This window comes from Tympanuchus pallidicinctus, unplaced genomic scaffold (assembly GCF_026119805.1).
Source record: "Tympanuchus pallidicinctus isolate F22 unplaced genomic scaffold, pur_lepc_1.0 scaffold5, whole genome shotgun sequence".
Classification (NCBI taxonomy): domain Eukaryota; kingdom Metazoa; phylum Chordata; class Aves; order Galliformes; family Phasianidae; genus Tympanuchus; species Tympanuchus pallidicinctus.
Genome location: NW_026294769.1, coordinates 35,995,852 through 36,020,857, shown reverse-complemented (window position 1 = coordinate 36,020,857; position 25,006 = coordinate 35,995,852). Strand labels below are relative to the sequence as shown.

General features: G+C 39.6%; 1 protein-coding gene across 1 annotated transcript in view; it reads right to left on the bottom strand.

Moving 5' to 3' along the window:
- The window catches only part of LOC128091434 (chloride channel protein D-like), a 76,700-nt gene that overhangs the window by 37,487 nt on the left and 14,207 nt on the right, over nucleotides 1-25,006 (bottom strand). The window contains exons 7-11 of the mRNA XM_052704567.1: nucleotides 24,583-24,777; nucleotides 20,413-20,510; nucleotides 16,543-16,646; nucleotides 15,855-16,026; nucleotides 14,101-14,272 (exon numbers count right to left, since the gene is read on the bottom strand). Coding sequence (XP_052560527.1) covers nucleotides 14,101-14,272; nucleotides 15,855-16,026; nucleotides 16,543-16,646; nucleotides 20,413-20,510; nucleotides 24,583-24,777 — 741 coding nt within the window. The remainder of the gene's footprint in view (nucleotides 1-14,100; nucleotides 14,273-15,854; nucleotides 16,027-16,542; nucleotides 16,647-20,412; nucleotides 20,511-24,582; nucleotides 24,778-25,006) is intronic.

Genomic DNA, 25,006 nt, shown 5'->3' with positions numbered 1-25,006 from the left:
AGAGAACTGAAGCCATGTGTTCCTCCGTTCTTCCAGGCACAGGAAGCTAGGCATCCAGCAACTGAGACATCTGCCAGAAAGGACAAAAGAAGCTGCCGCCATGAAGTTCAGCCCAAGCAAAAGGCCCAAGAAGGCTGATTACAAGCAGACATTACTGCTTGCTTTGTCCAGAGCACCAGAGCATGTCTGATGCCACGAGAGCCTCGGGGTGCTGAGATGAGGAGAAGCACTGTTTGCTCATCCCAGAAGCTGCAATTGTGACCATCTCCAAAACAGTAAGAACTATAAAGCTGGCTTTCTAGGCTCCCATCCTTGCTCTTTATCCCATTTTATCCCTTCTTCCTACCCTCCCATCCTCTAGTGGGAACAGCCAAGCTGGCCTGGCCTGTGCTTTCTTCTTTTATTCTCTCAAGTATTCAGCAGAATTTTACATCTGCTATTGAGAAACTCTGTGGCTGGTGCTGATTTTCCCCAGCATTGCAGCCCTCCTGCATGGGGATGGCTCTTCTCTACAGCACTGAGTATTTGCAATGCAAACACTCAGAGCAAGTGCCTCTAGGTTCAGCATCAGGCTTTGCTTCCTCCAAGAGTTAATGCTTGCCAAGCAGAAACGCTGTTTATCTTTGGCAGCCCGGCATGGCTGAGGTCATTAAAGAAAGACATGTTAAAAGCATTTTGAGCAATATCTTCTATATGTAAGTAAATTGAAACTTTAGCCAAAACAGAACAACTAGAACAACTACGGTTGTCCTGAACTCTCACTATAGGTTGAAAACCCAGAGACAATTTTTGTGATACTGAATTGTCTTGAGAATATGATAATGGTAGAGCAAAATCTTAAAGCAGATGACTTAGAAATTATATAAATGATATATATTTGGAGCATAGCATAAAGAATATATACAATTATTTTAGAATGTCAAGAAAACTTTGCATGAAAATGCAATCCACTGTGAAACTTAAGATAAGATGAAGCTGTGTACACTAATTATAGATCAAGTTATCTGTGACACTAGCCTAGAGCAAAAGCTTTATTAAAGATCAACCTGATTCCACAACAAGAGAGCTAGAGAAAACCTTATGTCCTACCTTTTGGAGGTTTCAAGCTATAGAATAATGTTTATTAACTACAGAAACATATCAAATATGAAAATAGATGCTAGAGATCAAATCAGAAATGCTGGGGAAGGGAACTGCAACAAAGAAAGATTCACTTACAAAAGTGCAGTCACTCACATCGAGAAATTATGCATCTCAGCGGTGAAGGAGAAGGAGGAATTCAACAATACTTGTCAAAAGTAGCTAAAAGCTAAGCCCATTAGTGACAAAGATGATGACAATGAAGCAGTAAAGTTCTCCTTAGGGTATCTTGATGAAAATCAAGGAAGTGCAGATTAATCCAACAACTGTGATGGATTCAAGTCATCTTATACAAACACACAGACACCCACAAACCTACATGCACATATGTGCACTCTGTAACACTGTGTGAGCAGTCCCTGTGCAGAGAAGGGCCATCTGTTCCCTGCCATGAGAGACAAAGTGCAGAGCCTTGGGGCTCCTCCGCATGGGGAAGTCAGCACATGGTGAGCCCGGGTGTGAATTTACGGCACATTAACTACCCTGCACTAACTGCCCATTTGGGTACTCTTGGCACACATGAAGAGAAAAACATCCTTCGCCATCAAAAAGGAGCAAGCCTAGCTCACACAAAAGCACTCTCAGTAGGTTCTAGAAGTATCCACTTAGTGAATTGGTGCCAAGTAGCCAGCAGGCTGTAAATTCACACTGGTGCTCTCCGTAAGCCCATTCTGCCTGCAGACAGGTCCTGGTGAGCTCTCACCTAGCAAGGCCAGCCACAGCCCAGCACCACTAGGAGCTCATCTGGTCCAGGGCTGGAAGACAATGCGGCCACTGCTTTAACACCCCTGTCTGCTCCCACAACTTCCTAAAGAACCTACAGAAGGAACAACTTACACAGAGCACTAAAGGGAGAGAGAAAATAAAGGTGACAAAAGCAGAGGGAGGGGGAAAATTGGGGCAGCCACTAAACGCCTTCAACTCTTCAGCAAAGAAACGTGCTGTTTCATTTATTGATATTCGTTCCAAGCCTGCATTTTAGGGGCTGCTCTTTAGGATGCAATTTACACTCAGTGCATATTGCCAGATTTTTTTATTTTTTTTTTTTTCCTTTTGATCTTACGGGTCCAGCAGGCTGTGCCAAAAATTTCTTAGCCTAGGGCACCCATCTCTACAGAGCCAGCAGCATTAATAGATGCTGGAAACAGTCGGCGCTGACACTTCATACATCAGCAGCCCAGTAAATTGCACCTATTTTTTTCAATATTCTCTCTATATACAAAATATTGAAATATGTCATTTGCACACACATGCATGCAGACCACAATTAATTTATTAGCACAGTTATTCAAAGCTCTTTAAATGTCCTCTTTGTCACTGGAGGCACTTTTCAACAACCCCCACGGTCCCCAGTTTCTCAGGCCTCCACATCATTATAATCCGTTAGCCACCTTCATGTTAGCTCAGTTTTATTATATAACACATAATTATGCATTTCATTAACAGCATCACCAGGCACAGCACATCAAAGAGAGAACGGCAGCTGCCCAGGAAATTCAAAAAGATGCAGTTTACTTAAAGCTCAGTGTTAAAAAATGCTGCCCCCCACTTTTCAATCAAATGATAGTTAACATACTTCAAATGTTTTATTCCAGCTCAGAAAACAGGGGCCAAACAACCTCGTTAGAGGCAAGGCTGCTGATAAAGTGAATATTCCATGAACCCTTGGTATTTCCAATAACACAGAAGAAAAGATGGCTAGCCAGCAACACGGCGCAACCCAATTTTCTTTATCAGAAAATCACTTAGTAAAAGAGCTCTCTCACTATTTGCAGCTTGCAGTGACAAATGCAGAAGAGAAGACGTATCAAATTTTTTAAAAAGAAAACACATCCTCAAAATGATTTAAAATATGTTAAAATGGAAGAGCTGCCTGGCAAACTGAACAAATGAAAGACAAAACCTCCTTCTCATGATATAATGATCACCATCTTGGGAAGAGGCTAACTCCAAAAGAAATATTTTGTCATTTTTCACAAGCTTACACACACATAGCTGAAAGGTCTAGAATTTGGAAAATATTCGGGAAAGAAAAGGTATATGGCAATGTGCCTAAGAGTGACTTAAAATAAAAAAAAACACAAGAGGTGGGAGAATGCAAAGAGACACAAATTCTCAATGCTGCCAACCAAACCCAGTAGTTCTGGAGTTAAAGTTGTAGCTGGCACTAAACAACATCTCCAGGCACAGTTCCCAGGGCTACAAATGATCAGATTTTGTGGAAGATTAGACAGTTCCCCAGGAAGACACCTTTCATTTTCCTCAGATGCAGCCATAACTTCTCCAATTGATTCAATACACCAAGAAAAAAATCACCCACGGTCAACAGAACATTCCCAAAGGGTAGAGAGCTTGTAGTCTAATCATTTGTTTCTTGCTCAGGAGCAAGTGCCAACAAGGTTGTAAACATGGACTGACATGAAGAAGGGGAGCAGAACAATTCCCTGTTCACTGCAGCAGATGTTCAAGCAGCTTTCTTCAGAACAGAGATTTGTGGAAATAGCATCTCCTTGGACTGCAGTTATTTATACTCTCACAGCCATTTCATAAACAATGCAGTGTGGCATTTCAGTTTCTTCAATGTCTGGATAATGATCTGCTCACACTTAGTAACCTGTGTGTTGAACACTTGAGTCAGTTCACTTCCCACTTAATAACATTCCTAACAACACAAATAACTGCAGTGCCATTATTGTTCACTATTTTCACCTGGGATTATGCCAAAAGAGGCACCCTTCCTCAATATTGATCCAGCTGAATACTCCCTCCATTAACCTCTCCTTTTAAAAGTGAAGAATCTTCCTTTCCTGTGCACTTCACCTTTAAAGAAATTTTTTATATTCCTAGGACTACATCCATTAACTCAATTCACTTTAATGCATCACCTTATCACTCACCACCATCACTGCTGGAAACTTTTGAAGAAGTGGGATGCTGCAATAGAGTAAACATAAATTTCTTTAAAAGTCCTGCTAACCCCAAGAAGTTATGTATTCAAGTTCCTCACACTGCTGAAAATGATTATTTCTTGCAGCCTCAGGCAAACAAAGCTGTGCATCATGCTCTACAAAGGGTGACACACCCAGGGTAGGTTCACTGGAAGGAACTTCCTGCCAAATCCCCAGTGCCAGGAGGATTGCACAATTAGCGGGATTCTTCCTCGCATTCGTAACTCTATTAACTACTCCAGACCATTAAAATGAGAAGGCAGCCTCTAACACCCCAGAGCTTAATTACTGCCAAGGCAGAGCACAAAAAAATATCTTAGCAAGAGCGTGTACTTTTAAGCAAAATGGTTCCCATTAATCACACTTGTGCGTGGTCTCTTAATCCACTTTAATTCCTAATGTTCAGTGAGATCAAGTATCATCTTCCTCTGATGTGGATTTAAATAACTGCATGAGTTCCTCTGAAGCCGACCAGCGTTCTGTTCATGACTTCCTTGTTTATGGAGAGAACAACTTTCCCTAATTCCAAGACCAAGCATAACAGTGGGAGACTGCTAGAGAGAATTTAGAAATACCCAGAACAGCTAAGTAGTCCCTGGAAACGTATCAAAGTCCTCTGAGTCTCAGTCCTTGGGAACTAGGACAGAAGATGCTATGCAAAGCAGAAATGTTTGATTTCTTGTTTCAGTCCCTCAAGGCCTATAAATACACCTGTTTTGACAGGCTGTGGCAACGGATGCACCCATATAGGAAATATATGGGTGATTACAGCAACTTTTGCCAAGATCCCCTAGCAAGATATCTACCTGTGATTTCTTTGTAACCTGTCTCACTATTCTGTGTGCATAGTAGACACAAATCCTGAAAGGAGCTTTCTGGTCTCTAAATCTGTGTCCCAGGAAGGCCTGTTGTGTCAAACAAACTGCTTGTTTATAAACACAGCAACATTCTGTATGTTTCCTGTTGAACATGCCTAAACATTCAGCAAGCTTACATATAAAATCTATTCAAAAAAAGCACTGTACTCCATAATAACCCAGTTAAGAAACTGTGTAATGTTTTAACTCATAACATAGCAGAATTCTTTATTATTCATGTGCATTTTTGTAAAATAATAAAGAGAGCTGTAATGAATCTCTGACATATTTAAGTGATGCTAAAATCAACAACCACTGCCACAGCCCCGGCTCCCAAGGTCCAGGAGACGCAGGAGAAGGAGTTCCAGGACTACAAGCAGCTGCAAACCTGACGGCGGATTTATCATGGCTCTGTGCATCTTCCTCACCATTTGACAAACACTGCATGCCACAGGCTGTGAACTTCATCTCAGCTTTCACTGCACTAGGAGATTAGACTTTAAATATCAGAGCAGAACACTTAAAAAAGCCTGTTGTCAAAGCCAGCATAGGAGGTCATTCGCTGAGCCTCTAGTTTCTTAGAGAAGTGCATTACAAAACCTGATGGCCTGAAACTGTTCCCCATCCCTTCCTCTGTGAGAGAAGTTCCACTAATTTCGCTTCCTAGACAGACAACTGCCAAAAAATACACAGTGCTCTTCCTCTAGTTGGAGCAAACTCAACAGAAAGTAGTAGGACTTAATGTATGCAACACTTTGTTGTATATTACAGTAACTACGTAATCAAACAGTTGCAATTTTATTTTCATGTCAATTTGAATAAAACCAGGACCAGTACAAAGCTACTGTACATCTCCCCTTCTTTGTAAAAAGGTGACATCACTTACAATCACATTAGGAAATATCTTTAAACACACCGTTCAGACACACTGGGCTTCTGACAGATAGCTTAATCTGAGCCAACACTTACCCTGCTACAAATAACTACAGACTTGGAGGTTCTGACTGCACTTTTAACTCTTTATTAAAAAAAAAATAAAAAATCAGACAGTTTAGTAACAGAAAATTAGATCTTGTCATAACAGCTTCTGTGAACCATCTCAGGTGTAATAAAAAATGTTAAGTGAGCTCTAAAGTATTTAAGTGAGACAGAGTGATGCACTGAATATTCTAGCACTGGGAAGAACCTGCCAAATGAGTTTCCAGACAATTAGGCATTTCCTCTGCCTGCTTTGAAGGAAAAACGATTTAAAAAATCTTGAATATTACATTTGTCCCCACTTTTCCAAAAGACTTTACTTACTAAATTTGGTATTAAGTAAGCCTGCTGGAATGTACTGATCTATTTTAAAGCATTTAGAGGAGAGGAAAATTTGAATCTCACTGTAGAATGAGCACATACACCTTCTTGCCCTTTTGGGCACATTAATCAGCAGGGCAAAAAAAATGCTTTCTTGTTCAGAGCACAAGTATGTACTCTTTCTAAAGCTAGGGTCACAATCTTGTTTCATCTAACACCAATATCAGCCTACAGAGGCTGACATGACCTGCTTCCTGGAGCCTCCGTTACTCTTACATAGGCATGGCCCTCCCCACAGGCAGCCATGTGCTCCATTTTCCTTCCAGAGCACCAGACTCTAATTGCCTCAGGAGCCCAATGTCCCTTTCACGCCCCTGTGTCTTGAGCAAGTCAGAGGGAGGCATAACCAGAGGTTTCCCAACATCTGTGCTGCCAAAGGATGTATTAATTTTTTACAGTCCATTCTTTCCCTTCTCTTTGTCTGTTCTCTCTTAAGTATTGCATTCACCCTGCTAAACAAGGAGAAGAAAGGGAAAAATACGACTCAAGCCTTCCAAAGAAATTCTCTTTTCTTTGAACAGGGATCAAGCTAAGGAAGAGCATGAGGTGGGAGTGGTACAACTGGAATAGTCTGAAGTCAGTCTTCATGATATATGACCTGAAGAACCAGGCAGCTAACACCACACAACTTCTACCTTTCTGAAATGGGGCTTTGCTGGTTTGCAGGTTGCAGCAGTGACTGCTGAAGTGACCACTGTCAGTTTGGGTAGGTTTTGTTTTGTTTTGTTTTTTCCTTTTAGAGATACAGAAAGCAGTTCAGGTCTGGGTCAATAAGCTGGCCTGAGACACATCCACATGTGCTCAAGAGTTCTTTCACCATCACTCCTTCATATTTCAAAGCGAGAGAAGAGCCATCTCTAGGACAGGTCCCTTTGGCTACCATTTGTGATCCTGTTTTGCACAACATTTCTCCTTTTCCATGCACTTTCACAGCTTCCTCTTGGGGCCTGCCTCTTTGCTTACAGCAGCTGCACACCTTCACCAGGGCTCACTGCCATGACCATATGTGTCCCTGACCCAGATGAGGAGAGGAGAGCAACATTTTTAGACTGCACAACAGAACATGTCCTTCCCATCTGGGCAGAGGAAAAGCCGTAGTCCTCCTTGGGGATCTGCCTCTCTCAGGACACACAGGAGGAGCCTCCTTCCCACCAACAGACCTTGCTTGACAGAGCAGCAGCTGGGCTGTGTGATCGCTCACTCTCGTTTCAACTGGGTCCAGGAATCAAAACAAGGATTTCTGGCCCCAAGCCCCTATTCATTAGAGCAGCTGGTTACATAGAGCTTTTAATTTAATGATAATAATAATAATAAATGATAATAAACCCCCCTCTGGCTGGAAAAAAAAAAAAATGAGGTAGGCTTATTGTAGTAGCTTTTGTCCCATAGATAAATCATTTTCACAAAGTTTGGAAAAAATACTACTGGCAGCATTCTGAAGGTTTTTATGTTAAAAATATAACAGAACTTAATGGTTTCAGATGCTTTTTGTGACAATGTAAATGAAAAATGCCTTTAATTTGGAAACAAATTAAATTTGGCAAAGAATTACTACATAAAACAGCCCAATTGCACTCTGTAATTTGAAAAAAATTAAAAACAGATAAGATACTGTGAAGTAAAAATAACTTCTGCACATTAAATTCTCATGAACTTTCATTAAGATTTGTATTACTTGTCCCAAATGTACAATTCAGTGTTGTAATACACTAGTTTGCTTTATTTATAAAATACCTTTAAAGCTACTGTAAGTTAGAGCCAGAAAAATGACGATATTAAAAATATTATCTTCTCACATTACAACCTCATTTCCAGTGTATTTAAAGAAGAAACACAGTCTCCATTTCAATATTTCAGATGCAGAACTGAACTTTCTAAAAGTTCAATGCCATTTGAATCCATGTATAATTCAGGCATATCTGTTTGTTTTACTGATAAAACCTGGTGCCAAAGCTGAAACAGCACTTTAAGAGATATAGCTAGATCCTCTTCTAATTCGTGAATTAGAACAAGGCTAAATACAAACTAACCACTGGTTGCAGTTCTTCTTTATGGATGATGAATGAATGAGAAGGGACTTGTTCTGATGTTCCTGGGCTGAGTTCACAAAGCCACTATCCAGTAAAAAAAAAGGGTTACTTTGTTTTTCCCTACAAGCATGCACTTTTTATGGGATGTTCCAATGACTTGACAAATTGTTTATCATCCCCATAGGGCACTATTTCTTAGGTTAAAACCCAGAAAGCTTTGATTTGGAATACTATTGCGGTGTCTCATGAGAATTTTAAAATTGGACATAAGTAGGCATCTCAGATTAAACTATGTCTCCCATGATGCACCATGGATTGCCCCCTCCTTCCTGGAACAGGCCAAGAAAGCATCGTTAGTGTTTCATGGGAAATATTTCATCTCTCATAGAAAAATGATAACATGAAGCAACAAAGATCATGGCAAGATATTTTACATAGTTTTTGCTTTATTTTTTTTTCCTCAGTTGTTTAACTTTTTCATTAAAAACCCAAGGTATTCATGAAAACAATTCTGAAACCCTAATTTTCATCCAAAAATAGAGTGGATTTATTTTAAGTGATTCTAGCCAGGGTGATGCTAGAAAAGCAGCCTATTGCAGACTCAAATCTTCATAGCTACTCCCACTACAAAATTAGGCAGTTAAGAAACTTTTGCTATATTTGGCCATAAGATATCACACATGAAGAACAAATTGAATGAGCAGAAGTGAAGAAGAGAATACAGGAGTTCCAGGTGACAGGAGTAGCCCCCCTCTGAACGGAGGAAGCTGCAGAACACAGATGAGTGCTGGTGTTTGGCACAAGGAGGAGCATGGAGCATGCCTGTGGACAGTCAGAGCTATCAAATCATGGAATGGTTTGGATTGAAAGAGACTTAAATATCATCTACTCCTAGCCCTGCTGTGGCTACCTTCCACTACATCAGATTGACCATCTTGAACATTTCCAGGGATGGAGCATCCACAGCTTCTCTGGGCATCCTCCTTCTCAGGGAGTCTTTGCTCTGCTAGCAGGATCAAAACAGCAGCAAATAAAGCAGACAGTAGGCAAGTTGCCACTGAAAATTGGAAAAGTCACTCATGTTCTGACAGAACAAAAACATCACAAAATATACCAGTCAACACAAAATTTCTATTAAAATGCTCCCTCTTATAGAATAGAATCATTTGAGTTGGAAGGGTCTAACTTCCCTGAAATGAACAGGGACACCTACAACTCAAAGCCTTGTCCAGTCTGAGCTTGAACACCTCCAGAGGTGGGTTATTACACCACCTCTCTGGGCAACCTGCTCCAGTGCCTCACTGCATTCATCATTAAAAAAAAAAAACACCTTTTTCTTACATTCAATCCAAACCTCCCCCTCCTTTAGTTTGTAACCATTTCCCCTTGACCTATGACAACAGACCTTGCTAAAGAACCTCCCCTTCTTTCTTATAGTTCCCCTTATAATGCAAGGCACCTATCAGATCTCCTTGGAGCCTTCTCTTCAAAAGAAGTTGCAAGAAAGAAGTGGTGTGTTAACGGATGTAAGCTGATTACATAGCCACAAAAGAACACTCCAAAGAGCACAGTATTAATGACGTGCAAAAGTGAGCAGGGGGAGTTCACCAGCATGCTACAAGGTATAACCAGGTACCAACCCAGACTCAAATACAGCAGCTCACAATCCAAGCCATGACTCTTCAACACCACAGAGGTGGAAAATACTACAATGCAGCTGTTCACAGCGTATTAAATGGATTTTTTTCTCGTATAAGCACTTACATTAATCCGCATGTAGTACACATCACAACTTTTGTGCCTGCCTAAGGTAGACGTTATTCATCTCACCAGTTAGCCCAGGTCTCACTTAAGAGAATTTTTTTTTTAATTTTCCCGGCCCCCAATGGTCTTTTTAGAAACAGTACTAACAAGCAATGCCATGGGCAGTCAGGATTGTTTTCACTGGCACTACCTGTTAGGCACCAGTTGTGAGATACAGCTTGACAACCCCACTCAGCAAGAACAGATCCATAATTTATACTCATTTTAGTGTTTTCAAAGCCATCCTACATTCTTGCATCATTCCTACTGCAAACGGTTCAAAATGCAGCATCTTCTAACCACTGGGCAACATGGGATACCAGGCAGATTTTCCATGTGTTTTAAGTCTTGTGCTTTCTTCTCTAGCATCTTACTCATCCTATAACTTCACACTAATTAGTTAAATCACATGACTGTCTGTGCTATATGCTCGCATCTTCGATGTAAAATAAGACATGCCTTTAATATCTACTACCATAATGCCTACAGCTGATGCTCTGCTTCAGTTCCTTGTGAAAGGATTTAAGCTTTAAGGAGTAGCTCAGAGGAAGTGAGAAGGGTAGCAACAGAATTTGCAGTAATACATCCTGTCTATAATTTGAGGTAAGCACATTCTGTCTGATTTTGAAATACTGATGAAATGCAGAGAAAAGGATGAGGTTAGAATTTAATCACTACTACCTGCTGATACAGTTATTTTATTGTGTTTATCCAAGAAGATCTGTAATAATGTTGTGAAGGATATAAGAATATCATAAAACAAATGTTTGTTTTAATTTCTTAAAAATGTATAAGAAGTATGAAATTTCCTTACTACATTTCAGTTGGATATTAAGAAAATTTTTTTCTCCAAAAGAGCAGTGAGGCAGTGGCACAGGCTGCCCGGGGAGGTGGTGCAGTCACCGTCCCTGGAGGTGTTCATGAACCGTGTGGATGTGGCACTGAGGAACGTGGTTAGTGGGCATGGTGGGGGTGGGTGGCTGATGGTTGGACTGGGGGATCTTAGAGGTCTTTTCCAACCTTAATGATTCTGTAGAACAGCAGTCACTTACAGCAAAATAGTTAACTATAAAACATGCTCTGCCAGAATACCTGTCCTGATACAAATACCAGAGAGCAGAAAGCACAAACTCTCATCTCTGAGCCTTCAGTACTGTCTTTTATGAACCAGCTGACTTTAAAACCAGTTTGTTCTTTCTGCCATATTAAAAAAACAAAACACAAAAACAGGCAGATATCAATAAGTAACTTCTCATAATGCTCCAACCAACCACCAGATGGTCATTTTATTTCAGAAGCAAGAGACTGCTCATTAGCACAAGCCGCTCACTCACAGCAGCCACACCCTCCATCAGCTAGAGAATGAAAGACCCAAGGCGATTTAATCCCCCCATGGAGAATTTCTTCTGGTTTCTACAATGACATTGCATTTCCCCATCCATATCTTAAGGAACATTCTATTTTCTCCTCTATTCTACATCTGTCAAAAGCTTGATATTTCAGTGTTTCACACTCAGAGGAGGCTTTTGAGTCTTAACCTTTTCACAATTAATCACATTCCCCATATCCACCAGTAAAGATCTCTTTGAGAAGTAAATTAGGCCAATAAAGTGATATATTGCTTTAATTGTGTTTGAACAGAACAGACAGGAAAGTGGAGAGAGTTAGGGGTATTTTGCATTATGTGTGAACAGAAAGGAGGACAATTCAGAGAATGAAGGATTCGAGTCAGTGTAGAAAAAAGCCCTTCTCTGCAGCTGGCTTCTGAACAGCTTAGCTTGCCCATGGGAGCATCACCAGTACTGGACAAGAACACTAATCCTAGGCTAGCCTAGTACCATCCTATTTCTTCAACCTTTGCAAGGCAGTGTAATTGAGATACAAAATACAAAAGGAATGATAAAAATACAGAAAGTCCTGGGGACAAACCACACTGTGTAGGAAGATGCTATTCCTCTTCCTACACCTAAAGCCCACTGGGACCAGCAAGCTCAGGACACTCAGCACAAAGACGTAAGAGACAGAAAGCTGTGGGAAGACACAACACAAGGCTGGTCCCTCTGCCTGCCAAGGAAAACGTCACCATGTCTACCATTTGCCACAAATAGCTGAGGAGGATAAGGGCAAAGTGTCAGCATGGGGGATAAAAGGAAGCAGCCCAAAAAGAAGAGGTGGGTAGAAGCCTGTGGGGTCTGCCGTGAGAAAAAAAAGGAAAGCATTTTACAAACCTGTTCACTGCAAGTCCCACATTCATAACTGTTTCCAAATGGGAGGCTATGTGAAAAGCCAAAGCAAACACACTCAATTCTTTTTGAACCCATCAGACAATATAGGAAAAATATGTGCATTTTATGGTTTGAGGGCACAACCTTTTAATTATGTTTTTGCATTGTCATGTCCAAGACCTTTTTTCTCCTCAAAAATTAATATTTCCTCAAGCAGTGCAGCTATTTATCTTGGATGAACATGAATTGAAACGCAATCTCCCTGTGCAGAAAGAGGCACAGAAGAGTTATAACATGACACCTAGGGGAATTCAGAATACATTGCAATGAGATCCTAATCATTCTTCTAGTGCCTTTTCAACTGATTTTTGTATAGCTCTCTAAGCAGTTCCCAGCTATTCTTCTGCACGTGCTGTACATACATGCTCTGGGAGGCTTTTGGACAAAAAAACAAGTGCAGGTAATTGGGAAGGCAGGGAGAAATTGCAGCAAATAAAATACAGTTGGTTTTTTTTTTCCCTGTTATTGCTGAATGAAATGCAGTTCTGTCATCCAAGACTAGCAAGTGTTCTGACACACCTTCACTTCTCAGTTCCCTACAATGAAGCCCAGCCTCATGGGCACAAAACGAAGGAAGATGTCAATCAACTGTGTTTGCCCCTCATGATTTGCATCTCCAACTTCAATTAGAAGTTATTGAGCCACTGCAAGAAAATTCAGGCTAAAAATTCTCTGCTTTGGAAGAGCCATTACAGTCAGTAGCAACAGGAGCTCTCAGAAAACTTATCGTTCAGGCACCAGTTTTCCTTGCTCAAACACCATAGCTGGCCAACAAAACATACAGATCTTCCAGCAGATGTCCAGTAGCAATGATATAAGTAAAAATAACAGAATGCATTTGTGCTTAATGGGAAAATGAGTGCTAAAACATCACAAGGACACTGAAGTAGGAGTGTTTTCATAATCAAATTATTCCTTCATAACAGATAAGTTGCTATGCACATGTATCGCCTTTCAAACGAAAACATCAAAAAATGCTTCTTACACAATTTCCACAGCTTATCACTGAAAAGAACCTAGTTCTGAGTGCATGCCAATAAACAGACCCTTTATCAAATGCTGCACGGCAGTGTTCTAGGAGAGAAAAATCCCCACTTGGTCACTTCAGGTGAATTCTGACATCTTCAAAGATTTTAATGAGATTTGTTTGGGCAATAGCATCCAAGACTTGCTTAAGTCATAGATCAAATTTCCACACTATGAAGACTTCCCCCTTGTGACCTCAAAATCATTCCTGTGTTGACTGAGCTGAATTTTGTCTGCACCTTACAACAGACTGTCCCCAGGTGTTGCAACTGAGCTGCCGTTTTTTTGTAATCCACAAGGAACAGAGATAGCATATTCTCCTTCTTTGTAAACCACTGAAGCCAATATCATTTATGTGACCAAGAAATGTTTAAAAAATAGGATCAGATACTGAGACTTCTCTAAGTGTTAATTCCAAATCTACGCTTTCACAAATACAATGTCCCAAGAAAATAAAAGAAAAAAGGAAAAGTAAAAAAGAAATAGAAAAAAAAAAAAGCTCTTCAGACAAGCTAGAAATAAGTAGGCCAAGAATATGTATTTCACTGTGGTCCAATGTGTGTGGGACACCATCTGTGGTTCATTTAGCTGCAGCAGCAAGAGCTCAACTCAACCATAGCCACACAAATACCTGAAAATTTAACATACTCACCATGATAACAGTGAGGGAAATGGTTAGTCTTGACACACCACTGAAAAAGGAGGCAGCTCCAATGGCAGCGAAGAGACCTGGATCAATCCATGCTCCATATTTATTATTTTGAACACCAAAAATGGAAACAAGGATCAAACCGATTATCCTGCCATACAAAGCTCCTGTGTACCTGCATGCAAGAATTAAAAAAAAAAACAAAGCACATCTTTTGCCAGTGATCCTGACTCCCAGAAGTGCTTCTAGAGATCTGTTTGTCCCAGATTTAATTGATGAGTTCTGTAATAACTCCTCTCCCCAAAATAGCTCTGTCATCCTTAGTTACTATGAATGATTACTTAGTCCTAATCACTAGCACAAAATTGCTAAATCTGCTGTATTTTGTAGATAAAGAACTATCAGCATGCCTTGCTTAATATTGCTCAAAGACAAACGAGAATGGACTTTACAGGAATACAGTCAAAAGTACAGGCTACAGATGAACACACTCAGCTATTTCTGTCAAAGACCACACTTTTAGAGGTCCAGCCTTATACGATTTCTTACAACTAAATCTACCTGTGCTCCATAAACCTGGCAAGTAAAATTCTACAGCCACATACTGAATGAGCAAAATGAAGTCATAGGTAGACCTCTGTGAAGCTAACCAGGAATGAAGCTGTGAAGAGAATGCAGAACTCCTCAAACTAACCATGTGCTACGCTAAAGAACAAAAACAAAACTTAGCACAGCTGAACATGTAATTGCTGGGGTGAGACACAGCATTTTATTCCATTTGCAATTTAATATACACATCCTAGTATCAGCCTGTGAACTGGATTTGTACAGACATTCACCTTCCAAAGTTGCGAACTATTACATATATATATATCATATCACATATATGTTATATATTATGTGACTTGAAGAACATCATCGTACGCCATTACTAATTTTTTCCCATTTATTCATACAATTGATTGATTTTATTGATGGATGCAGCTACAGTAAATAAAAAGTGAGTAAAAAATTAGGTTGCTGGATGAAAGACTTGACCGTCAGTATATATCAAACAAAATATGCCTTGTTTCAGTTATTATTATGTAATAAAAATAATTAGTCAACAGCCTGTGAAGTGTAGGAGAAAAAGAGAGGGATATGGAAAAGGCAGGCAGTTGCACACACAAATTTCATTTTAGAATTTTTTCAGTATTAGAATTGCATTATGCCTGATATCCACTCTCCACACGTGGCTGCTTACTTTCTGAACAGTTCGGTGTGTACATCAAACCTCTCAGCATGACTGTGAGAACTATGCTCTAGTCTATCATAGCTTTCTAAAAACAACAACAAAAGGCCTATATGCAGTTTTCTCCAAAGTCTAGGGTGTTGATATCCAAGATTAAGATTCATGCTATTATGTGCATAGGAAACAGATGAAAAGTCTGGATCTGAACCCATATTTCTACAGTTACAGAGATGAAGCCAGCAGCCTAGACTCTCCCTGGGGCCCTAAAGGATTCAAGTGATCTGTACTTGGAAAGTATACAGTTTTGGCTATCATCCTTCTACAGCTATTCTCGGATGACTTTTTTTCATTCTTTTCCACAATTTTAGTCTCTCTTTCCAAGCAAACCATCCTGTTCCACCTATACAACCTCCTCCAAGCATTTATAGCTTTGCCACTGCCAAGATTTCAGCTTACAATTCAGGTTATTGCTACTCAACACAGGCCTTCTGCATAGACAGCGCAAACCAAGATGAATGAAGCTTACAGCATCGGGATAACCACGCCACTGGCAACAGCAGAACCTGCAGTCCAGCAGCTGAGGATGAAATAAAATGCCAAAGCAGTGCAGAGAGATGTGTATCCAAATTCCTCATGAGTCCCACGTTTAAAAAGATATGTGATCCCTCGCTTACCATTCTCAACCAGAAGAGCAGCAGCTGCAACACAGAGGAAGAGATGTCGAGAGATACAATACAATAAAAGGATTCTTTACAAAACTGCATTTGTATCAGTTCTCTTTTGCCTAAACCCGATAACAACTCAGCAAAATACATAGGATCAACTAATTTGTGATCAAATGAGAAGTTCAGCATATAAAGCACTTGCAGGAAAACAAGGAACGTTATTTGTTCTTTCCAGTCTGCTCCATGTGATGTTAATCTTGATTTAAATGAGGAGAAACAGCAGCCAGTGAAGCCAAAGAAAGGGAGATATACTACTTCAGTAGCACTCTTTCCTCATCCCTTTCAGAGGTAATAATTCAGAAACTTACCAGGACATTTAGCTCAAATATGGTTTTAAGTTCCAGTACATTAAATGAGAGCACTGCATTTTGAAAAAACAAAACCAAAAAATAAATAAAAAATATCCTATATTATGAGTAAATATATTTGGATGTTACTTCTGGTTACATAATTTTTTTGTTCCTCAGTGTCACTCACTTGTCTCCTTACCTTGATTGAAGGTTTGATTAGAATATCTGACTCCATCTGGACCAATCCATGATGTGTTCAGTGAACATCCGTATTCTGAAATCTCCCTCTTGAATTGGTATATGCTTAAATGTTAAAAACAAACAAAAATTACTAAGTGAGTAAATATAAATTATCTCAGTACCTGCATAGAATGCATCTTTTAGGTATAAATTCTACACAGACAGCCTACTTTACCCTATATCATAGAATCATAGCATAGAATCCTAGAATGGCCTGGGTTGAAAAGGACCACAATGATCATCTAGTTTCAACCCCTCTGCTATATACAGGGTTGCCAGCCACCAGACCAGGCTGCCCAGAGCCACTTCCAGCCTGGCCTTGAATGCCTCCAGGGATGGGGCATCCACAGCCTCCTTGGGCAACCTGTTGCAGTATGGTATGGTACCATCTTCTGAGTGATAAACTTCCTCCTAATATCTAACCTAAACCTGTCTCAGTTTAAACTGTCTGAGTTTAAAACCATTCCCCTTTGTCCTATCACTATCCATTCTTGTAAACAGCTGTTCCCCTTCTTGTTTTTATGCCCCATTCAAATATTAGAATGGCAATGTCCCCAATTAAATTTATTAAATAATAAATCTTGTTTACTGGATCTGTTCATGATTCATTGCATTGAACTAAATAACTTGGTTAATTTTTGATCATATTCCTCTGCACAAACCTTGTGTTGTAAAAATAAAATAAAATTACAAAACCAGGAATTACATTGCACTGAGTAAAATTGGGAAAACAAACAAACAAAAAAAGACTGATTAAAATGCCCACCCTGGCCTTCATCTCCTCATGCCATTGTGACTCTGCCAAACTGGATTGGTAGATCAGAAATCTGGCACTCCTGATGAACAGTTATTTCCACAGGCAAGCACAGCACCCCAAGCTCACAATCACATCTACAGTTGGACAACAGAGACAGAGAGATCAGGAGGAATACAAGGTTCCCACAACTTACAAGATATTTGCCCAGCACATTCTCAATCCTTTCCTTTCCAAGTCCTGGCACTACTTATTTCAACACTGGAAAACTTGCAGCTCGGATCACTGGTTATCACATGCCCGTGACCAGCCTTTCATAGAGCCCTGCTGTTCCTCGACACTTTCTCAATCTCTGTCATCTTGAGCAATTGTCCCCTCCCAAACAGATACAGACTTCCTTCTCCTAGTCTGGGAAGTATCCAGCATGTTTTAGACATCACCACAACCCAAACAGTAACAACATGAACTCTGTTCCTGGAACAAAGAGCCGGAGAAGCATGGTATTTAACCCACCTGATCCCTGCTCAGAACTAGAAGGCAAACTGAAAATGTAGCCAACATCTAGCAAAAGGAAATTTTTTCCAGACCCTGGATTGGCAACCAAAGCAACACAAGATACTTCTCCAGTCCTGTGTTTGCTTTTTACGTTAATCCAACCTTCAAAGAATACATTCCAAATTTGTGATGGTCAATAAAACAAAAACAAAAACAAAAAACTTATTTACTCCATCCTGCTTGAGAAATCAGATGATTGTGTAACCCACTTATAGCAAACCTCAAGTTCTATGCAAATTATGCCTTTTCTACCGGTAAAAGAGTGCAAATGAAAACAAGCAATCTCAGAGCTAATTCGATGCTTGCAGCAATGCCAAAATGGCAGAGAGAGAAATGACAGAAGAATGCTTTTTACAATTAAAGCACATGGCTGAGCAGGAAGAATAAGGCACAGAGAACAGAGATGCAGAACTTGTTTATGCACATTCTTCTGTCCCACTGACTCTGTTTGAAATCAGTATATTTAGCAGAGACAGGTTTATCCCTGGTGCAGATGGGAAGACAGCGTTGGCACACTGTGTGGGCTCTGCCAAGACTTGCTACTGGAAGAAGCCCATTGCTCCTTTACCTCCTCCTGCCTCCTTACCACCTCCTGTTCCCGCTGTTTTCACCTAGCAATATCAAGGGCTGCAGGAAGTGCTATGAAACTCTTTTGAAAGCACAGTTCCAACACAAATTCATGAGGATAAGCTATGATAGAAGGAAACACGGTCAATACTGGCACAGACACTTCAGTCCCATCTGGACTTTCAGCTGTTGCACTGTTATGGTTTAAAACCAACAAGCAATCAAAAAAAACCAAACTATCATGTACTTCACTTGAAGAGACAGATCAGCACAAAAGACGAAAACAAGCCTCTTACTTTTTTTTAAATTACTGCTACATGGTTCTTATTGGATCTTTTAAGATGGCCGGCGTGCCTATTACTTACCTGTTGGATATTCAAAGGTAAATGATTAAATATCCCATTTTAATTTAAGACAAATCTAATTGATCCTGACTAAAATCTCAGGATTGCAATGATAATTCTCATTTTAAATTTCTAAGACTTGGAGGAAACAAACAGGATTCTTTTCCATGCTTGGTCTTGTACCTTATTACAGACTCACTGCAAGTGTTACCACTACCTTCAGCATATGCATGACTTTGCAAAGTCGACTACAATTTGGTGCTTTGTACCCTTCAGATCTATTCATTTTCTACTCTTCAAAACTCACAGCCACACCAAATGAAAAATTGACACTGAGACAGTTTAGCCTCTAGGTTGGATTAATCTGACTATTTTTGATTCAGAGGCAGACACACACACACACACAAACAAAAAAAAAAAAAAAAAAGCCATGAAATGTTTGTGGTTTCAAAAGCTTTTCTGTTAGAGCAAAAATAGTTTTGTTTTTAAAAATAACATTTTGGAAGTATTTAGTTCTTAAAATAAAAAAGGATGTCAGGGTGAGGAAAAGTCTTTTCCTGCAGCAATCCAAAAAAAACCATAGTCACTAAGTTACGTACAAGTAGGTGACAAAGATTTCTTTATAAATAACTTGTAAATATATACTACAGCTGACAACGCTAAACAAGGTATTGCAAGTCAAGAGATAATCAAGAATTGTAGCAGAGATGGAGAGGTATGGCTGCTTTTTGTGTACTTAAATAAGCTGTTCAGAGACCAGTCACCAGTGGTGAGTTATTTAACACTCACCATTCATATTATGCAATATGTAGCATACTGCCTGCTTGCAAGGAGGACATGTAAAGCTCTGTGCTGCCAGTGACCATTTGCAATAACTGTGAAATCCAACTTCATTTGATACGTATTTCTTAAGAAAGATACCTACCCTGCAAATCCTTTATCAAGCTTAAGGATCTCTTCAACTATTCACTTATTCTCCATTTATTAAAATGGAGTTTGTAATTTTAAATACCCTTCTTATAGTTTGTGCTGTACTGGCATGCATCTCTGATGCATTTGTCACCTTCCATGCTCTTATACAGATGACTGATCAAGGATCAAATCATGTCCCACAGGCATCAGCAGATGGCTGAAGATGAGAATAATCACTGTTTTTCTCAGTTCCAGCTTTCCAGTCAAAGCACACTATAGGCGTGTGTACTTTGAGGTAAGACTCACACATCTTTTAAAGCAAAAGTCATATTCTAAATTGGAAATTTGCTCGGGTGATGCATATAGTCACATTTCAGGCCTTTTCCGTGTTTTATCTTTTTATTGGTTTTAAATTTCTCTTATTTCTTTAATTTGACATGACAGAAAACGTTTCTTGCTAGAAAAGTCTGTGTGATTAAATTTCAGTGATTAATAGATTAAGCATGATTCTTATCTCTGGATGAATTCCTTATAAACAATCAGTTTTGATGCACCTCTGAGTTTCTCCATCCCAAATCTTTGTAAAAACCGAGAGAAATTGTGACTATTTACACATTAATTGAAAATTCAATTGCATATTCATTTATATATTAATTGCAATTTGTTGTAAGAGTTCCTGGTGACTCTCTCCACTTACATTTCTGAGCTGTTTCTCAGCTGATAGTTTCCAGCATTCATGACAGGAGTGCAGGGAAAGAAATACGGCAAATATACTGTTACAGTCGTAGTACATACCTGCAGGTATTACAGAAAGTAAACAAATTATCATGAGGTGTAGGAACAGAGAAAAACAGAAAGAAAATTGTCTAAAAATCACTAATGCCCACAGTTACCAAAGTTATCCTTTAGATCTTACCCACATAACCCAGAATATCAGCATTTACCCATAAACAACTAGCAAGGCCCAGGTTCACCCATCTAGCTTCAGACACAAACTCCATTAAAGCACAGAATCATTAAGACTTGAAAAGACCTCTAAGATCATCTTGTCCAACCATCAGCCCATCCCCACTGTGCCCACTAACCACATCCCTCAGTGCTACATCTACATGGTTTGTGAACACCTCCAAGGACGGTGACTGCACCTGGGCAGCCTGTTCCATTGCAAACTGTGAATTAGTTTCCACCTCTGTAACCATCCAAAAGCCACAGCCAACTCCAGAGCTGGATGTTAGGCCTGTGCCCAGCCTCCCTGCCACACACCACAACTGCTGATGGAGATGTGTCCATGCAAGGTGTTGGGATCTAAGTGCCTCTCATTAAGGGCCTCATATTTGGGTTGGTACTTAAAATTATGCCGAGTGTTTAAAACAATCCATCGCCTCCATTTAAATTACTTCCTGATTTTTGCAAAATTATAGTCCTTGGTAAGTATGAATAAAGAGTGTACATGACAGGACTCTGTTTTGGTTATATTTATTTTTAATTTCCAATTCAAAAATAATGTTAGGTTCTTAGGTTAGATTAATTTACTTTTCGAAGCAGATGAAGATACTCCCCACCAAGACTGAGAAAAATTAAGTAGGCGTGTAGAGAGAAATTACTGGAATGCATGGTCATACGAATAACTTTTCCAAGCACAAGGTTTCACACACTCTCTGGACTGCTATAAAACAGCTCATGTAACATGTTTAGAGAAGGCCTTAAACTGAGATTCAACCACATGCAATTGCGACCATTAGTCAGAGAATTATATCTCCAAGATTATCAACTTTTGGGCAGAGTTGGTGGGCAGATAAGTGAAACTGGAAGCAGTTCAGTCTTCAAGAAGCTTAGGCCAGGCTTTATATCCGAGAATGTAACACTGGGACAGTTTAAACCCAGCTCAAATTTTTGCCCAAGCCCCAAACTCAAACAGCAGGTAGGACAGCTAGAGCAGAGCCGGAGGCTGGAGATTTAAAGCAGTAGCCTATCTTCACAGCTAAACAGAAAAAAAAGTATCCTCTGAAATAATCTTTAAAAGTTTTTACAGCTTAATACATATGTATATATCCCAAAATTGTTCACCTTGCCCATGGAAGCACTAAGCTTTTTGGAAGAGAAGCATTAGTCAATGAGATATTTAAAAAAAAAAAAAGAAAAAAAAAAAGGAAAAAGAAAGATAACTCTGCCAGATTCTTGGCAAAGCTTTATCTATACTGCAATTTCCTCACAGAGAGTAAGGTGATGAATTGAAGAGAAGAAAACGCAGGCCAAGGCACAGAAGGGCACTTAGGAAGACAGCTCTGCCTAATCTATGGGCTGAAGATTAGATATTCAATTCCAGTCAAAGGAATGGTACTCCGGGTTATGTTGTGGGTGTGGAAGATACCATGGTGGGTCCTCGCCAAGTTTAAATGCAGACTGGTTTATACAAGATTATTTTTGGTTAAAGTCACTGTGACACAGTTTCTTTCAGTTGCCCAGCTATGTGAGTTTATGAAAAGAAAAATAAAAATTAAATTAAAAAAATAAAAATAGGAACTGTACTGTTCTTTCTCAGATCAAACAATTTCTTTCTTGCTGATTATTTTGCCAAGTTATAACAAAATAAGGACTGTGATCTGAGCGGGATCTCCTAGAGCCAGTAAGAAGGAAAACAGAGTGAATAAGAGTTCATGTCATAAAATCAGTGCAAGAAAAGCAGCATGTCTGTGTTTTGTTTTTGTTTGTTAATGAAAAGAAAGACAAAATATATAAATGGCAAAGCTTTTGTAAGCAAGGTAGCCAACAAAACAAATACTGTTCTCGCAGTTTCAGCTGTGATCTGTCAAGGTGATCACTCACCACTCCATTAGCTTTTGGAGTCAGTGAGGAGCCACTCCTAAGCAGTGTGAAATAGGCAATTTTTTCTGTCTGGCACTAAACCTTTGCTAACTGATGTTAAGTTTAATCCTGTAGTATCTTCTAACAAACAGAATCTTGCTGGCTTCCATTGTTGCAAGTTTCTTAGTTGGTTTTTTTTTCTTGTCTTGTTTTTCATCCTTGTTCCAACAAGTAATAAGGAACTGTATGATTTTTTGCATGTAAGTAGCTTATGCAAGGCTTTTGTAATGTGTTATGAGAAAGCCAAACCTTTCCCAATAGTAGGGAAAGTGGCTGTCCAACAGAGTTCTATCTCCAAATTATTAAAATATTAATTACTGTAAATCTCACCTTTCACAGCTTCATTTACACAGGACTAACAGGATTCTCACAAGGGACTCTACTCCTCATTCTGCTGACTGAAATCTCACTGCTCAGGGATTTTTATCAGTGTTTATCACTGCAGTGCTCAACAGCAGAAAGTCCTGACTCCACTAAAAGACATGGAAGCAAATTAGAACAGATGGAGGCTGGGCAGAGGAAGGGTGCTCACTGAAGCAATAAAAGTCATTTTCCCTACCCACTTTATCCATTCCTTCAAACATGGTAGCAAAAAACTTCACCTGATCTTCTTCACCTCGGCAACATACTGTACAAACACAGCTCCAAGCTGAAAAGCTGCATCCTGCCACTAAGAGGAGCTAAAATGCAGTTATCATCGATGATATGGCCATGCTCCAGTGCTGGGAACTGACAGCAGATCCCTCCTTCTCTGTTCTTCCTCCTAAAGAAGTCCAGGTTTCCTCTCTCTTGTGCCAGCAGAAAAGAAGGAATCAGACTGCACAGCACACAAAGTTTTCAAGGACTAAATGAAATGCACACTTTTTGATCTGACAGAGAGGAAAAAATAACGCAACCTGTGGGAATTTTACACACCTGTGTACCAATCTGTGGAGAAAATGAATTGCTGTAACTTGCAGAGAGAGACTTGACCACATGCCTCAACCTTTGGTTATTCTCACTTCAAGCTCTAAAAGCTTCCCTCCTAGTATTTAAAATACTGTTTTCTACCAGTGTCATTCAGGTGGCTAATACAAGCTGACTGCATTGCCTGAAGATTATGTCTTACCACAGACTCAGAGTAGAGACTGTTTAAGTCATGTCTGGGCTGATGGGAGAGAGCATCAATACGGCCCTCCCACTGATCTACAGCTGAATACCCATCTCACCAGGGAGTGGGAAATACTGGTCTGCTTATAAAAAAAAACAAGTGCACATAAAACTTATTGGTACATTTCCTAAGAGAGGGTAGAAGAAAGGATATTCAGTGTGCACCAATATTCCCAAAGAAAGGCCATCTCAACACTTTAAAAGGTTGGAAACTCTTCAAAAAACTTACTTAAAAATGAAGAAGGGAAAATTATGACAAAGAGGTATTCACTAGAGAAACTTACACAGTGACCCAACTGAGTAATTCACTGGATGTGTAGTAGAAAAGCTCTGAAGGATTCTTCATGTTTAATAATTTACTTACCTTGTAATCAAACCATAAAGTTGAAAATGATGAAAATATCCAAAATACGGAAACCTTTTATCTGTACGCTTTTTGTTCTAATGACACCCCACAGGATAAAGTCAAACAAAGTCTATAGGTAAAATGACACCATCATGTCTTATCGCAGTATCTGAGACTCCAAGCCAACCTCCATCAGTAACATCTAGGGATAACTGAACCCAGATACACAACTAGGTCCAGAAAGCTGTCTCTATCTATCCACAACTTTCAAACCCAGCAGAAGAGCATGAGGGCAACATACTTCAAATATTAAGGGGGGAAGAAAATGTTACTTCTTTCTTCACTACTTATACATCCTCTGGAAACTCATCTCTTTCCTCAACACCATTGTACATTAGTTCAAGCACCAGCAGGTCAGATTCACTTTTCCATTCAGTCAACTTATGACCTGCCCTAATTAGCCACTGTAAACATTATATGATCAAGAGAAACATATTATTTACTTACCAGAATAAGCAGAGTTTCCAGCAGCTTGCTTGTTTTGCTAAGGGATGATTTTGGAATTGAATTAAAGAACTGCATACGTAACTTATTAATTTTTATATTAAGGGAAACAAAGAGAGCTCCCAGAAGACCTCCAAGCATTCCAAGTAGGATGGCTGGAATGAAGGCCAAGACATGCACGTCCAGCAAATTTTTAACCTGAGTTGAAGGAAAGAGAAAACGTGTTCTGAGCATCCTGCCAGTGACATGAAATACTGCACCCTCTCCCACAAAACTTGACACCACAAAATAATTTCTACACAAAAAAAATAAATCTTTCCTTATGTTTTACGGATGCAGCTAGTTAATTTAAGGCCAGTCTCACATGAGGCAGTGTACTGCTCTTACACACCTCACAGCAGTGGAGGCAGCAAGTAGACACTATCAT